Source organism: Rhipicephalus sanguineus, chromosome 7 (genome assembly GCF_013339695.2).
Source record: "Rhipicephalus sanguineus isolate Rsan-2018 chromosome 7, BIME_Rsan_1.4, whole genome shotgun sequence".
Lineage (NCBI taxonomy): Eukaryota > Metazoa > Arthropoda > Arachnida > Ixodida > Ixodidae > Rhipicephalus > Rhipicephalus sanguineus.
In genome coordinates this window covers 36,939,090-36,956,743 of record NC_051182.1, presented here as the reverse complement: position 1 = coordinate 36,956,743, position 17,654 = coordinate 36,939,090, and the positions used below count along the sequence as shown (strand labels likewise).

Sequence of the window (17,654 nt, the reverse complement as noted above, 5' to 3'; positions counted from 1 at the left end):
TGATGGATATATTCCACCATTTTCACTGCAGAAATAATTAATTTCTCTGCCAAAAATTGCTCAAATTAAGCGAAGCTGGTAGTAGGCTATCGCAAATATTTTGGCAATATGGCCGGCCAGCAACCGCATCATTATTCACACCACTTTCGATAGTATTGTCACGTAGTTGTGACGGTGAAGCATGCTGCAGCAAGACTGGGAAATACGGAGCTCTTTATTTGGGCGAACTTGTGCCCAGAAAATCAAAACTCAAAATACAAGCGATACATGCTGCGCACTGATAGCGGCGGGAGCAGTCGTCAGCCGTTGAGCAATCTGATCATCGGTAGAACGCGTCGTCCTTTATACATCAATTATCAAACCTTCTAGCGTTATTGCTGGTGCTCGTGTAAACTCTCGAAGAAACTTGACTATTCGCATCCGGCGCGTAATCTTAACAGAATGACCTCAAACAATTGTGAAACTTTTCAAACATTACGGCGCGGTCTGCGTCAAACGTTGCTAACAGTCTTTGTGGGTGAAACCCGAATACGCCAAACAAAGCAATAAACACGCGTGGCAATAATATCGTTATAGTAATATTACGATGGGACTACCGATTGCACTATCGATAGTTTGTCAATAGTAGCAAATAGTAGCACTATCGATAGTTCGTTTACACTATCGATAGTTTAAAGAAAACTATCGATACTATCGATAGTCAATTTACCGATAGTTCTGCATCACTACGGCAAATGCATCAAATTTCCATGCCATGATTTGAAGGCACTCAGTATTACATTCCAAGAAATAAAATGAAGGAAAGTGTTTTTTGTGTGAGTTACAGTAATTAACGCTAATTAGCGTGTAATTAAATATCTAATTATTCTGCAATCAGTCAGCTTCAATCCTTGCGTAAAAGGAATCAACTATTAGGCCCAAAATGCATGCACAGTTTGTTTCTTGGTTGTATGCTTTTCGAGCGAAGAAAAAAAATACTCTTGACTTTGGTCTTGGAACGTTGCACGCCGAACGATTGTCGAACATGGTAGTGTCTCTAGCAAAGTGATCATGTGCAGCAATATACAGCATAATGAAGTTAAATAAGCGCAAGTTGTCCACTCAGGAAGTCTGCACTAATGTGCACACTAAGTTTCAGGTCATTTGAAGAAACACGCGGTGCGTGATGCGACTTCGAAGTTGATGTGTACAATTGTACACACCGTGACTGAAAGGGATATTGCCGTCATTCAGGTTAATTCTCCTTTAACAAGTTATAAAGATAGTTCGCTCTGTGGCCCAAATCGTCTGAGTCTTTTTAGAAGTAAAAACATCTTATTTACAGCCACCAAAGGTATTTTTTCTGCATTTTATAGTAATTACATATAAAGGGCTGGCAGATGGCGCCAGTAGCTACGGATGCAGATAAATTTGTAAAGTTCACTTTACCCACTCGTTGAAGGCCAATGTCTATGGCCCCCTTTTTGTACTTGTAACTTGCGAGGTGGCGGACAATTTCTAATTTTCCACATTTGCAATCAGCGTTACATGATTTGCTGTAGATATACAGGGCTCATTTCACTGCTGATAGCCATCCTGTGTACTTTTGATCAGCGTCCCATATGGCCAGATATTTTCGCCACCATTCTCGTTCTAATGGAAATGGTGTAACGGAAAGACTGAATAAAAACAGACGAACAGTCTTTTCGCCTCTTTTCGTCACGCCGTTGTCATAATAATGAATCCGTACCAACTAGCCGAATCGTCAATCCTAGGCTCGTTTCCATTCTATCACTCCTGTCCGGAAGTTATTAGACATGAATACATTTCACGGTGAAGGCACGCGGCGAGCGTGAACTTGGTACGTTTTCATGTGCACTACAACAAAAATTTCTCTTTGTTCCACAGTGCAGCTATCACTAAGAACACTGACGATGATATGTGTGCGGCTTGCTAAGCACTTTGCGACAAAAAGTTTTATTTCTCCCCAGTATTCAGCACATAAAAATCTGCTATCGCCTTCACTAGGCCCAGCAGAACGCAAAAACTCACTTAAATGAAAAACAGCAAATCGCGAAATCTTTCGCTTTTTATAGCCTTTCTAGTTGAAAAACCGTGATTACCAGAGCCTCCCAAAAATGCCTAGACCCAATATGAGAGGCGCCAAATCCCTGAAACAGACAGAAAATCCCTACATCTAAGGATAAATCCCTAGAGTTGGCATCACTGCGCTCAACTGTCCGCGGAAAAACAAAACAAAATCTCTCTGCACGCGGCCGTTGGCGATGTCATTTACAGTTGGACTGCAGCAGATCAGCAAAGGCTGCACTTTTCATTTCCGTCTCACTTTTAAACGCCGCTTGCCCCTGAGGCACCAATGCGCGAGAATCAACGCGTAAGTAGGATAATCTATGCAAGTACATATTTAAAAAGAGGTATTAAAGAAATTTATTTGGAAGGTGCGCTATGCTCGTATACACGTGTGCTCTCAGTACGGCGATGAGTGCAGCCGTGGCATAGTAATTATGGCCAAGCGGCTGTGAAATATTTTTAATTGGTGCACGCCACGAAAATAAGAATGGTTTGCGGCTATAGTTCCAGCGGCTATATTTCAGCCATTACGAGCCAACATCTGTCAACATTTGACAACGTTGCTTTCACATAAAAATGAAACATTACCTCAACATCGCTTGAGCAACATTCCTGGACTTTGTTGAATGTTGAGCAACATCTGACAACATTGTCACCATGTTGCGAGATGTCGCGCAACATTCAACAACATTCGCAACGTTCCAGCAACATTGCGTCAAGAATTCATGCTACTAGGAAATAATGTGGCCGGCGACTAGACCGAGATGTCTAATGTGTGCTCTGAGATTGGCAGCGGCGAGGTATATTGCCAATGTATTGCATCTATTGAAAAACCATTGAAAAGAAACTTCAGAGCGGCACAGCAGTGATGTGCAAAACGTACACATTAGCATACTTTCAGCAATGTTTAAAAACCTGCAATGTCGTTCGGTTCTGCCAAGAGCATGCTGTATACATCACGCATATCTCGGATTAAAAGATATTTACGGTTTGAACATCAACATTATCAGAATCGGTTTTATTCATTCCATGCCACTTTAAATCTATCCACACTTTTCCAGATCACCCATCAACTTGTTCTCACATCTATACGCCTCTCTTTCTAGGTACCAAACTATTCATGTAAAATGGAACCCATATTCAGTATTACTTCATGTGAATATTACACGTAAGCTACAACAATTCATTATAGAATATTATTTCTGCCGAAAACTGAGTAATATTGCCAAAAATAAAGCAGGGACGTCTATGGAGCCGGAATGCAGAGGGCGCAAACTTCCATCTGTTTATTTTATTGATATAACGTATATATATGAGTATAGAGCGGCCGCAGGAAAGAGGTATAAATAAAGGCAGCAGATGAAAAATGGAATCAATTATTACCCTTAATTATTCGGCACATCAATTAGATCATGGTGCGGTGCTTGACAGATGCAAATCTAGTTCCTGAACGCTGTTTTTATGTCATTTACCAAACGTTCATTTAGGGGGTATGGTAAGGTAAGCGGGTCATCTTGTTTTCAGCTTTATCGTTCAGGAGCCTTTGCATTAATCATTCTGAAATTTTAGCGTGCTCAGTAAGGATGCTTTCGGCCTTTACTTGGTGCGATTTCAGCGTCGTAGTTTTCCTACTATTTTGTACTTAGGAATGTCATTTTTACTGGGCCATAAAATTACCTGTACCTTTTATCAAAACGAAAAACAGTATGCCCGTGAAATCTGGTACGCTCGTTCCACATTGTAGTGGCATCAACTCCTAGTAAGAAAATACATTGTCTTCAATGGCCACGTACCGTAAGAGACACTTTTCAATGAATAATTTTTTTCTAAACTAGAACGCACACAGTATTTTGAACTATTAGGTTAAGACGATTTGGAAGGAATTAAGTATAGACTGAGAAACTTTCACCGCAATCAGGCAGTTACTTTTTTCGGAAAAGGTACATCAAGTTTCCAAAATATTCAAAAAACTCATAGTGAGAAAAACACACCTTTATGTTTAAAAACACGCGCGGAAAGGGCTGAGAAAATAAACCAATGACAACGCTACAAAGGTATTTCTGACGGAAAATTTTCCAATCAAAACTTATGAAAATGTTAGCAAACGATTATATTCAACCGATGTAGCCGTATTTATTATAAAACATCCATTCATGCAAAAACGATGAGGCAAATGACGTGTAAACAAGCCGTTGCATCCGCCAGCAGGCGCGGATTTTCACGCCATTTGTAAATGGCTTCGAGTGCCCCTACGCGCTCGCCAATGCCCGGTTTTGCTCATCAGAGTAAACTCGACTTGCTGCGCAACTAAAAGGAAAGAAGGAAGGAGACAGCGAAGAGCGCAGACTACCAACTGTATATAATCAGTTCTCGAAGCCAATATAGGCATGCCACACTGCGCCATCACGAGGCCCACAAAATCACGATTCCTTTACAAAACTGTACGGCGGACCGATCTGCGATAAAACCACCTCAATCGTAGCAAGCACCAAGAGTGTCACAACCTAAAACCTGGTAGAAACGTTACAAATCGTCATTTGGGAAACAAAACAGGCAGCAAGATTGCACACCAACTAAACCTGATCAAAAGGTTAACAGAAGACAACTCTCGCAAAGTGTTACCGTACCTATTAGCAACACCATATCTATTAGCAACACCGTATCTATTAGCAAACTTTTTCACATTGTGGGATACATTATGAAGCTACGGCATAAATGTACAGGTTTCTTCTCCTTTTCTTTGACTTCCGGACCTTCGCCCTTGTATTTTTGAAGAAGACTTTCGCAAGCGCAGGAAATAATCTGCGTAGGGCACCCAGCTGCGCCCAGACCAACCACCTGGATTTTGAAGCCCTCAAGCATCAGATGCGGGCAGGATTTATCAAGGGCTGCTGCACAAGCTTACAGCACAATGCCCCTTTTAACGAACTTGGAGTGCATGCCTTCATACGGTAACAGGGCTTTCTTGGCTCGCGGATTGTATTTGTAGTAGATGTGCTCCTTCGTAAACTTGAGCCGTAGGTCCAGAAACTGAATTTCATTTTCGACTGGCAATTGAAAAATGAACTTTAAGCCACTGGAGTGTCTGGTAAATTGATCCAGGACATCTTTCACAGCACCATGCACATGTTCAGATGGTATTTTCACAAGCACAATAAGCTATCGTGGACATACCTGAAGGTGCAAACGACATCTAAAGTGGACAGCTCATCCTTTAGGCGCTTCAATGGCTGCCAGGAAGACGCTACTGAGGACATGTGCGACAATGGAGTCGATGCTAATTCCGGCTTTTAAATGCGAAGCATTTCTTAGCGAACCTCCGGTACTTTAAGCGTTTCTATCTACGTATCTATCTATCTATCTATCTATCTATCTAGCCGCCTACGTCTGGGTGCGCTCGTGATCGCCTCCTTAACTTGGTGTAGACCAAAATTAGCATGGGATGGTAAGAGGACTAGACGAATGTGACTGTGTGGTCATGACATGAATAACGTGAAAATCCTGCCGCGTGCGTCGTCAAACCCTTTCCTCCAGACACGTGTGGCACATACCCGTTTACCACTGGCCGCGGTGTACGGGTATGCGCCACAGGTGATTGACAGTTATATCTACCCAGGAACGGCAAGAACAGACATTAGTAATTTAAATGCTAAAGCGTTAAGAAAAACCGACATCGGCAGCGTTGACCCGACGAATGGAAAGAATAAAAATCAGGATCCAAGCAGGAATGGAACCCAAGCATTATGCGTGGCAATCAGGTATTCTACCACAAAGCCATGCCAGGTCTACAAACTGGTTTGGAAAAACAACCTATGCAGGCGTAATGTCGGCGCAAGGTCAGTTGTGGTTGTGGTGCTGGGTATCTCCACGATAACGGACAAGTATAAGCACTACATATCAGCTTACCGCTTCTGGTGTTGGTAATACCCACGTTGCCGTTGGCAGCGTTACCCAACTTTACACAACTGGTTTATCACACATATGCGGCTCTTCAGCATATATGTGTGCGTATAAAATTTATGTAAATCTTTAGCATCATTTCGTAACGTTTCGCTCAGTAAAAAAAAATTACGCGACAGTCACCTTCCCGCCGTATGCTTCGCATATTATCAACTTCCACGGTACGGGGGATCTGCCGAATTTTTTAGACATAGATACCATCCTGGCAGCTGATTACACTGGACTCAAGGTACTCAAAGTATTTTAAAGTTCCGAAAGCTATTAGTAAAAATACAGTACTTATTTTGGAAATTTCTCCGAAATATCTATTGCATTCCTGACAGCATCAAAAATGGCACAATGCTAACTTGCGTAAAAAAGCTCCTCCATATCAATTGACAAGGCCGTAGACGCCGATGGCAAGCCTTCTTTCAACATATAAATAATTTATGAAGAACTTCGCACTAAGAAGTATTGTGGCGCTTGCTACAAATGAGGTATTTTTTTTTTCACAGCTCGGTCCGCGGTAAAGTTTTGTAAAGAAATCGTGGTGTTTGTGCGCATCGTGATGGCGCAGTGTGGTGCGCCTACACATTGGCTTCGTGAACTGACAAACGGTTGGCAGTCTGCGCTCTTTCCTCTCTCTCTCTCCTCCTTTCCTGCTAATTGAGCAGAAAGTCGAGTTTACAAGTATGAACCAACCAGTCTGCAAAGAAGTGTTGCTCGTCAGAGTGTCTAATAATTTTTAGTATTGAAATAAAAAAATATTTTGGCCGATCTACCCTACCAAATCTTCTTAATTTGATCACTTACTGGTTATGTTCTACAAAATGTGCCCCAATATAAATATCTAACTCTTGTGTTCTCTAAAGATCTGCCTTAGTCATAACACTTTTAAGCCATGTGCAACCGTGTGCACAGATGTATAGGGTGCGTGCAACGTACAAGATATCCGGCGCAGCTTAATACAAAACTCTTCCCATATAAATATCTGGTTGATTCACTACACGAATGCGGCTCTTTCGTATGGATGTTACACAAAATATTTTACACTAGCAAAGTCGAATCTGTCCAAAAGAACGCTTTTCGTGTTGCTTATTGACGATATTGCAAGCAATTTTTGATATATATCCCGTCTTCATGGTATTCTGCTAAGCAGTCTCTTTTTGCTATCGCATTCATTGCTTCGCCCTTGAGGCGAATCTGTGACTTTTTTCATTGTTTTTCTTATTTCGTGCGATAGGGGTTACGGACACCAGCGGCGGCGGCGGAGAACTGCGGAGCCAAAAACGGCCGTTGTTGAGATCTCGTAACAGATTTTGCTGTAAAAACAAGCGCGCCATCAGCAGGGAAAACTTCCTCTTCCATTACGATCCTCGGAAACCCCTGCGGTTTGAGTGTGATGCGTCTGCTGAGGGAATAGGCACTGTTTTTTCTCACTGCATAAAAGGGGTGTACCATCCCATGGAGTTCAAGTTATTAATAATAATTTTATTTCTGCCTCAAGAAATACATGAACAGGGGAGCTGAAGAAAAAGCTGTAATAGACAGCTTCACAGAGCCACAGCCCCTAAATACGAGGCAACAGCGAAGGCAGTTGAAAAGGCAGTTGAAAGCAAAAACCGTGGCATACACAGAACTTCATGCTACCAAAAAAAAAAACACAACAGGAAAACAAGAAACAAGAAAAACACTGCATATCAAAGCAGTCAAGAAAATGAGCAGACAGAGTGTTATCTACACTTTCTACACACAGCATCAATTGCTTCCTCAAAGTAATAATAATATTAATTGTGATAACAATAATAACACATTCCGAAGATGATCATGTATCAGATAAGAGCACAAATAAAAATACAGATACAGAGGAAGGAGAGGCACCGTATTTGAATTTTACGAAACCTAGAATATATGCGGGGGTACATCCTTATACATAGAACGAATTTTTTTATGGGTACAGGTAAACAGGTGAATGTTTGCAGGTGTGTACGCGTTTAGAAGGGAGGGAAGTGTATGTTGGAGGCGCTCCGTCCCGGTATTTATGAGTGCTGTTGGCACCTACCAGCTTTCGGGTTGCCTAAAAGGGTAACTCGTTTTCTTTTCTTGTGCTCGAGTTCTGCTCAAGAACCCTCACGTCGGCAGGACGTAATTATTCACAGTTACAGAAGGAAGCACAAGCGCTCGTTTTTGGCGCGTTCTAATTTCGATATTATCTGTTTGGCAAGAGGTACAGTATTGTGACCGATAACAAGCCTTTAACTTGCGACATAAGTCCAGACAAACGCTTTGAGCAAATTTCAGCGGCATGGATTCAACGTTGGGCGCTGCTCTTAGAAACTTATCGATACGATCTGGAATACCGAAAACGGAGCTTAATGTAAATGCCGAAGCCTCAAGCCGCTTCCCATTACCGGTCTGCGATGATGGCTACTGAAAATGAACTAGCCGAATATGTCCTGCATGCGCAGGCCCTACATGATTTTGCTTTTTCTGCGCAGAAGATGTCCCACCACATAAGCAAAAACGACGTACTTCAGCAACTGAAGACTTGGATCGCGCAAGCTGGCCCAGGCGTCTGCGTTTAGAGCAGCAGTATCAACCATATTTTGCAGGATGCACAAATTGGCTGCGCAAATTTGCGTGTGGTTCTGCCTAAAGCTCCTCGGGAATAGTTGCACGATATGCACGCTAGCCTGACGGCAATGAAGAACCTGGCGCGTTCAATTTTCTGGCACCCAGGACAGCACAACAATACTGAGATGCTTGCAAAAGGATGTCCCCAATGTGTGCAGTGTTTGCCCATGCCCTCCAGCGCAGTTTCCGGCATACTTGTCAAATACCAACGGCCGTTGGTACCGCTTACACACGGATTTTGCCCGTCCCGTGGAAGGGCATATGATCCTCGTTCTCGTGGACGCCGAGACTAAGTGGATCGAGGCCGTGCCCTTGAGGAAGGAGATAGCAACAACTACAACAGACATACATAGGGGCGTTTTCGCACAATTTGGCCTGCCAACGACTGTCGTGTTGGATAATGGTCCGCAACTCTTCAGTGCAGAGACAGCACGGTCTTTCCGAGAGGAACCTGTGCGCCACGTAACGACTGCCCCATACTACACAAATACCAAAAGTTTGGCGGAACGTACAGTAGAGACTATGAAGGAGAGCTTGCAGAAAAATGAGGTGAGAACGCTGCAAGGTTGACTCGGTAAATTTTTGTTGCATTACAGGGCCATGCCGACCCGGCAGGAGCAGTCGCCCGCAGAAAGGCTTTTTGGGCTCCAACCACGGACCCACTTGAGTACCTACTTTTCAGAGGAAGATGGCGCGCGGAGAGACGCTACCATCAACGGAGTTCCGATCTTCTGAAAGTTTGCGCCAGGAATTCAGGTGTGGAGTCGCAGTTAGGTCAAGCGTGGCTACCCGGAACCATGAAAACAGTCGAACAAAAGCGATTGTTAACCGTCAACACGCCAAAAGGGACGCAGCGTAGGTCTGTGCATCAGGTAGGACCACGCGACTCGTCGACGCCGTTTAAGAAAGAACCCCGTGAAACGCCACTTGCCACGGAACACTCCTCTCCGGAAAGGCCACTCTGATCAGGCAGCATCTAATCAACTAGCAGTGAAGCCCTGCGAGCCGGTCCGCTCGTGTCTGCGGAGGAAGCATCTGAAGGTTGCATCGAGCCGGCAAGTGCAAAGTGCACAAGAGAACCACTTCTACCCAGGCGCTGCACCGGTGCTCGTAAGCCCGTGCTCACATGTAAGCGATATATAGTAGGTCGTCAGGTGCACGCACAGGAGAACATGCCAATAGCACGTCTCTGCACCCCTTGCCACTGCGCATGCTCCGGCCGTTCGGCCCGCTTATTAAAGCCGAGACAACAGCCTGCTCAATAAACATTCGTTCTTGTTCTTGCCATGAAGTGTCATGTTCTTTGCGCTTACTTAAGGTACTACAACGGCTAATCGTTGAGCTTGTTGCCCTGCGATGTGCTGAAAAATAAAACACATTCTGCAATATCAAACAACAACCAGCTAATCGATGGGCATTGTCCTGCGACTGAAAGGCGGGTGTACACTATCTTTTGTCATTACTTCGTCGCGGATCCTATGAACAGCTTCTGTCGGAGATCCGAGAAATGCTGCATTATGCGATCAAAAAACAACACAACGTCGTGTTTTAGCGGTTGCCAAGTCTTCGTGGCCTTTCCGGCAATGACGTTGCCGATGAAGGTGCTAAAAAAACACACGCAGGAAGAAACGTGTGTATTGTTTATCAAGCATTGAAGAGGCTTGACACTTAGCCTGGCGCAGAAGCTGACACTGCAGAAGTGTTAAACAACACAGTTCACATACTATCGATTGCACTCTCTCGACCCATCTCTATAACTGCGGCTACTACCTGTTCTTTGGAGGGAAGAAGAAGCAGTGTTGTGCCGTCGGCGCCTAGGTGTAGCAGACGCACCTAAGTGTAGCACCAACCCCTACACATTTATGATTGTGATGGCCGTCCACGCCGAGTGCAACGACTGTGTCATCGATGAAACTACTAAGAGCCTTTTGTGAACCGCATCCACAAACGAGAGGCTCCGTACTTCTCTAAGCCACCTGCAGAGAAGCGCTTTCACTGTCGATAAGGCATGGGACCATGGGACTGCCCATCACAGTTCCGAAAGGCAATAAAAGCGGTATTGCATTTTCTCAAGGATACCAGTTTTATTCACCGTCTGTGATATCAAACGCGGAGCTCTTACGTCGGCTGAATCGCTGACTTTTCTACCCTCCCCTCTACCTTTCCTTCCCTCTTCCCCAGTGGAGGGTAGTCTACGGGGCTGAGCCTTGGTTAACATTCCTGCCTTTCTTATATTCTTGTCATGTCCCTCTTGAAAGTTATGTGTACGAATGTGGACTCACGTTAACTGCTGTACGTTTTTCCTTCTTTTATTTGTGCTCATTAATGAATTTATTCACTGTGCCCATGTTTGTAGCACCTCTCTTTTCGATATGTTGTCATGTTGAATTGTGTGCTACGTACCACCTGCGCACGACTCTCCCCAAATATTTTTCGCGACTCTTCTTCATTTTTTGTTCTTTTATCGCCTTTTTTTACTTTCTCCCTCTCCCAGTCTGTCTCATGGTAAGTGTCCTCTTTCTACAAGCGGCTCTTGCTCTTTCTTTTTTTATGGTTCTCTTTCGCTCTCTCTTCCTTCCCCTTGGTGCGGCATTATATATTCTACTCCTTTCGACATTCCTTTGGTAGCCAAGTGATAACAGCTTGTCTGCCGTATTCCTGCATACATACCTAAATACAGCGCCAATCCCATTCCCCATTTCCTCTTTTTTGAATCCTGCCTTTCACTCTTTCACCCTCACAATCTCTCTACTTCCATGAAGCGTGACTTTTCTCACGTAATTAACCATCTGCTAACGAATAACCTTACAAATATGCGCGTGCATGTGTGCGTCTGTGTGTCTATATTAGAGTGAGCAAGAGAGTGGGAGAGTGAGAGTAGAAGGGTGCAAATACATAGAACTTACACTATGTCTGTCTGTGGACAAACGGATATTAAAGAGGGCTTAGATTTGCGAAAACACGTGCTTTTCTACGGCTTCGTACGATAATGAACATATATAACAAGACGAATGTCCATGAATCACGGCTTATGTTGTACAATATACGCACCTTCCGCAACAATATAACACGCGCAATGTATTATAAACACCTGAGTATGCATTTTTTCTACAAGTTACTACAAGGCTTTATGTTTCTAGATCAATAAGTTTCAAACCCAAGATGGGAGCCGACAGATGGAAACGCGGAGTGGGATAGGATGAACGAACAGGAGAAAGTGCCTCAGACAGGCTGGCCAACGTTTACATAGGAGGACCTATCTTTGACAAATGCGCATTGTCATCCTTGGCGTGTTAGTATTGAAGGCTTAGTGTTGGCGTCATGTCCACTGGTGGCGCGTATCGCGGTTGGTAATTGCTTCCTGGAAAGGAAAAAAAACTATAAAGCAGAAGGGTATAACCCTTGCCACATTTCAAGAAAGTTTGCAACGGCGCTCAGGATCTCTTCTGAGAGATAAGAGAAGCTGAAAAAAAAGAAAGAAGAAAAAAAGATGGGTGGTACAACAAAGCGAGGGCCGCCAAAGGCACGGTGAAGAAAAGAGCGGGGCACAAAAGCAACTTGCAAAGCCGGCAGAAGGGCGCCGAGTTAAGTTGTCGCAAAGGGCTGCAGAAGGCGGTGGCGGATCACTATTAAATGCGAAGAATTTCTTAGCCAACCTCGGGCACTTTGGCCTTTTCCATCCATCCATCCATTCATCCAACCAACCATCCATCCATGCATCCATCCATCCATCCATCCATCCATCCATCTGTCCGTCCGTCCGTCCGTCCGTCCATCCATCGATCCATCCATCCATCCATCCATCCATCTATCTATCTGTCTAGCTGCCTACGTCTGGGCGCTCTCCTGGTCGTCTCCTTAACTTGGTGTAGGCCAAAATCGGCACGGGAGGGTAAGAAGGTATGAAGAATGTGACTGCCCGGTCTTGACGTGAATAACATAAAAATCCTGTCGCGTACGTCGTCAAAACCTTTCCTCCAGACGTGTGGCACATAACCGTTTAACACGGGCCACGGTGTACGGGTATGCGCCACAGGTGATTGCCAGTTTATATCTACCTAGGAACGGCGAGGACACACACTGGTAACTCAAATGCGCAAGCGCTAAGAAAGAACGGCATCGGGAGCGTTGACCAGACGAACGCAAAGGATAAAAATTAGAATCCCAGCAGGAATCGAACAGAAGCATTCTGCATGCCAGTGAGGTATTCTACCTCAGAGCCGCGCCAGGTCTAGAAACTTACTAGTTAAAGGGATCCGGACACCGACCAAATGATTTAAAAACGAATGTATTGACGTTTCGGCTCCCCCACGGGAACCATGTTCACAATAAAAGATCGGCACAGCAGCTCGCCTTTTTTAAGCGCGGCGCATCACGTGACCAAGACACCTGGCGTACATCGGAGGAAGATTACCCTCGTTGCGATTAAGGGTGTGCGGCGTAGTTTGGATGAACAGGGACTCCAGATAAAGGCGTGTAGCACGATTTTTTTTTCCTTGGCAATCACACGGGCGTCTTTCCAGCTGATAGCGTGTGACGTAGTTGCGAAGTGTTCGGCCACGGCATTGGACGCAACATGTTTTTTCGTGACGTCATTCTTGTGCTGTTGAAGTCTCGTCTTGAAGTTGCCGGTTTCCCCACGTAGACGCAAGGGCAGTCCGCACAGGGGATGACGTACACAACACCCGGGTACCTTTCCTTTTCAAGAGGGTCCTTCACACGTACGAGTTCGTGCCGGAGCTTCCCGGACGGGACGTGCGCAGCCTGCACGTCATAAGACCGCAGAACTCGTGCAAGGGGCTCGCTTACTCCCGGAACGTACGGAATTGCGGCCCGTTTCCGTGTGGGTCCAGATTGGGCGGGCACTGCACGAGCCAAATGGCGCCCTACTGAGTCAATTAGGTACTCAGGGTAGCCACACGCCATCAGCTCCTGCCGCACCAGTGCATTGTCACCCGCACGGTCTTCCCCTGTCGTGCATACCCTTTCCGCCCGACGAAGAAGAGAGCCGACAACGGACCTCTTTTGTGAAGCCGGGGGCACCGATCTGTAGTTGAGGTAGCGGCCCGTGTGAGTGGGCTTCCTAAACACCTTGAACGACAAGCCTGAGCCATCGCGTTTCACCAGGGCGTCCAAGAACGGTAGCTGGCCCTCAGACTCCGCTTTGACTGTGAACTGAATTGCTGGATGCATACTGTTGAGGTGAACCGTGAATAGGTCGAGGTTCTGCCGCTGCAAAACACTGAAGCAGTCGTCGACATACCTCAGAAAGCACTTCGGTTTCGGCGTAAACGAGGAAAGTGCCCGAGCTTCAATAACCTCCATTGTTAGGTTAGCAACAGTCACCGAAATCGACGCCCCCATCGCCGCACCGTGTAACTGCCGGTAATACTTCTTCTGAAAGGTGAAATTGGTGTTCGACAGGCAAAACTTGAGTAGCCTGCCTAGGTCGTGCACTTCGAGGGGAGATCGCTCAGGCAATGTCGGGTCCTTGTCGAGGGCGGCAACGCACACCTCCACGGCCATGTCTATGGGTACACTCGTGAAAAGAGGCTACGTGAGAATCATGACATTGTGATACTTCCTGCCGACAAGGGTAACGCTACGGTCCTTCTCGACAAAAGCAAGTACATCGAAAAAATGCACTTGCTTCTGAGTGATGAAGAAACATACGCCCCGGCTGCAAGAGACCCTACACCTAAGCTACAAAGGGACTTGCAAAAGCTTCTGTCCGACATCTTCCGCATGGTGCCGCCTCAACACAAGCAGCTGTATTATAAATTGCTTTGCCACAATGGATCAGCTCCAGCTATATACGGCCTACCGAAGGTACACAAGACCGATATCCCCCTCCGGCCTATAGTGGACTTCACTCGCTCCCCGCTCTACAGGCTGTCAGGTTTTCTTCATAGGGTCATCTCGCCCCTGGTAGGCAAAAGTGCTACCTATATACGCAACACGTATGACTTCATCGAAAAGGTCAAAGACACAATAGTCGATCCGGACGAAGTCTTGGTTGCCTTCGACGTTGTGTCACTTTTCACGAGTGTACCCATAGACATGGCCGTGGATGTGTGCGTTACCGCCCTCGACAAGGACCCGACATTGCCTGAGCGATCTCCCCTCGAAGTGCACGACTTAGGCAGTCTACTCAAGTTTTGCCTGTCGAACACCTATTTCACCTTTCAGAAGAAGTATTACCGGCAGTTACACGGTGCGGCGATGGGGGCGTCGATTTCGGTGACTGTTGCTAACCTAACAATGGAGGCTATTGAAGCTCGGGCACTTTCCTCGTTTACGCCGAAACCGAAGTGCTTTCTGAGGTATGTCGACGACTGCTTCAGTGTTTTGCAGCGGCAGAACCTCGACCTATTCACGGTTCACCTCAACAGTATGCATCCAGCAATTCAGTTCACAGTCGAAGCGGAGTCTGAGGGCCAGCTACCGTTCTTGGACGCCCTGGTGAAACGCGATGGCTCAGGCTTGTCGTTCAAGGTGTTTAGGAAGCCCACTCACACTGGCCGCTACCTCAACTACAGATCGGTGCACCCGGCTTCGCTAAAGAGGTCCGTTGTCGGCTCTCTTCTTCGTCGGGCGGAAAGGGTATGCACGACAGGGGAAGACCGTGCGGGTGACAATGCACTGGTGCGGCAGGAGCTGATGGCGTGTGGTTACCCTGAGTACCTAATTGACTCAGTAGGGCGCCATTTGGCTCGTGCAGTGCCCGCCCAATCTGGACCCACACGGAAACGGGCCGAAATTCCGTACGTTCCGGGAGTAAGCGAGCCCCTTGCACGAGTTCTGCGGTCTTATGACGTGCAGGCTGCGCACGTTAGAGCACTGCACGGGCCCGGGCCGGCCCGAAAGCCCGGGCCCGGCCCGGCCCGCGGGCCGGGCCGGGCCGGGTAAGGGATTGTTGGATCGGGCCCGGGCCGGGCTCGGGCCCGTGATCTTCGGGCTCGGGTCGGGCTCGGGCCTGAGCCAGGCCCGTATTAGGCCCGGGTCTCATACGTATCTGTATAATCACGCTCCGGACACCCGACACGTCACGTCGACGGGGATCGCTAGAGAGGCCGCCGGCTGGTTCACTTCGGCGCTCTAATAGACAGTTGTTTTGGAAGCCGTTAGTCCGGTCTCGCTTTTAGGCGTAACATTTTCAAAGATCGAAGGCGGTCACACGAAGACCACGAGACAGCCATCTTCAGGGAACAGCGAGGACGGTGGCTCGCTCTCTAACGGGTGTGCCTCGCTTTGACAGATCTATGGCACTGCGGTGGCGGTGACTCGGGGAAGAAGGGTGGGACAAAGAACGTTCTTGTTTTGAACACGAAAACGTTGTGTACGTTGGGTGCAGTTGCCTGCCGAGGAGTCAACACGACAGCTTTAATTCATGTAACGCTGCCCAGCCTGGTGTATTCCTACCAGAAGCAGCTAGAGCACGTTTTTTTTTTTCATCGCATTGTGCAATAGATAAAGTTTGCAGACTTGCTACTTTTACTCAGCAGCCCTAGCTCGTATGCAATTGATGTAAAACTTAAACTAAAAATGTCTGCCATGTTTTTTTTTTTTTCAGTTTATGGAGGTATATTTTGTAGTCGTTCTTTGAAATGCAAAAATAAGATTGCGTGGTTAGCACTGCGTGCGTACATGAAACAGCCAGCTATGACTCCAATTATACATAACTTGCAACTACGTCACACAGCGGAACTCTGGGATACGATTTCGCGGCATGCGGCGCCATTACCGAGCACATGGCAGCAGACGACGTCGACTCAAGCTGTGCGGCTCTCGCATTTCCCGTCAATGCTGCTCATCGCAAAGGCGATTTGTGCGATATTTGGCTGCTGCACGAGAAGTGTAAATCGATTAAAAAAAAGACCAGACGCGGGGACGTACTGTTTGCCAAACGTGATCACAAACCCGTGCGACCGCACGAAAGAGCTGTCAGAGAAGCGGACAGCTCTTTCTTATGCGTGCGTAAACAGGAAGGACCTCAGACGTTGACCAACGTTCGTGTGCGGGCGTCACTTCATAACAGGCAAGTTATGCTTCCGAATCTCCTCACCTTTTCGCCGAGTCTATCACCACGGAGTTATGCGTGAGGTCAATTTTTGTCGAAACGTGAAGCACCGAATTGAACACAGCGATCGCGCCTTGGTTTTCTGGAGGCTCTCTGAGCTCTTCGGTGAAACGAATCCCGACTGTGCGCCAAACATGTTATTGGGCCATGGATTTATGCAGCAATCAGCGACGAAATGTGTATAGTTTGAGCGCCGCAAAATGCAGGCGGCCAAGAGCGCCGCTGTAGGTGACTCGTGCGAAGTTGTTTCAACCATTACGTGCGACACCACTGACGACACTGCAGGCTGCATAATGTCCTGAACGATTCTCGTTCGTCATAAGCGCAAGGCAAACAACAAAAACAGGCTCACTACGCAGAACGATTCGCGCACGAACGTAAACACAGCGCGGTCACTGAGACGTATGTGCTCGGTGATGGCGGACGGAAGACAGGAATTGACGTCACTTGCAAGTTATGTATATTTTATATTGCCCTGCAATTATTTCGCAAGAGTGTTACGGGCGTAATTAACCGTAAGCATACACAGTACCAGTGAAAGTCGTGACACTGAAAGAAGTTCCCAAAACAATCTCTAGAAAATATCTTGTGTGTGGCAGGTATCTTCACAATAACCGAAGGTTAGACAGTGCCTCCTTTGTGCTCAAGGCATAACTAGCTGAAACGGGTCGGGTCGGGCCGGGCCGGGCCCAAACCTTTCGGGCCCGGGCCGGGTACGGGCCACATTTAAGAACACCGGGCCGGGCTCGGGCGGGCCGGAGCATGGCGTTTTCGGGCCGGGCCGGGCCCGGGCCGGAAAAATCGGCCCGTGCAGTGCTCTAGCGCACGTCCCGTCCAGGAAGCTCCGGCACGAACTCGTACGTGTGAAGGACCCTCTTGAAAAGGAAAGGTACCCGGGTGTTGTGTACGTCATCCCCTGTGCGGACTGCCC

General features: G+C 46.8%; 2 protein-coding genes across 2 annotated transcripts; one reads left to right on the top strand and one right to left on the bottom strand.

Annotated features, from left to right (window-relative positions):
* Nucleotides 1-4,971: 4,971 nt before the first annotated feature.
* Nucleotides 4,972-14,169, bottom strand: LOC125759097 (uncharacterized). The gene is made up of 2 exons (XM_049417367.1): nt 13,308-14,169; nt 4,972-5,117 (listed from the first exon to the last, which is right to left on the bottom strand). The coding sequence occupies exons 1-2, from the start codon at nt 14,167-14,169 to the stop codon at nt 4,972-4,974; spliced, it is 1,008 nt and encodes a 335-aa protein (XP_049273324.1).
* Nucleotides 14,170-14,283: 114 nt separating this feature from the next.
* Nucleotides 14,284-15,424, top strand: LOC125759096 (uncharacterized). The gene is made up of 2 exons (XM_049417366.1): nt 14,284-15,246; nt 15,365-15,424. Exons 1-2 carry the CDS (start codon nt 14,284-14,286, stop codon nt 15,422-15,424), a joined length of 1,023 nt encoding a protein of 340 aa, XP_049273323.1.
* Nucleotides 15,425-17,654: the final 2,230 nt, after the last annotated feature.

Bases quoted from the DNA above. Each gene is read 5' to 3' on its own strand.
- LOC125759096 (XM_049417366.1), top strand. From the start codon at position 14,284: ATGCACTTGCTTCTGAGTGATGAAGAAACATACGCCCCGGCTGCAAGA. The intron at 15,247-15,364 runs GTATGCACGACA...TGGCTCGTGCAG, and splicing joins TTCTTCGTCGGGCGGAAAGG to TGCCCGCCCAATCTGGACCC.
- LOC125759097 (XM_049417367.1), bottom strand. From the start codon at position 14,169: ATGGCCGTGGAGGTGTGCGTTGCCGCCCTCGACAAGGACCCGACATTG. The intron at 5,118-13,307 runs GTGCGGACTGCC...TTCAATTGCCAG, and splicing joins TGTTGTGTACGTCATCCCCT to TCGAAAATGAAATTCAGTTT.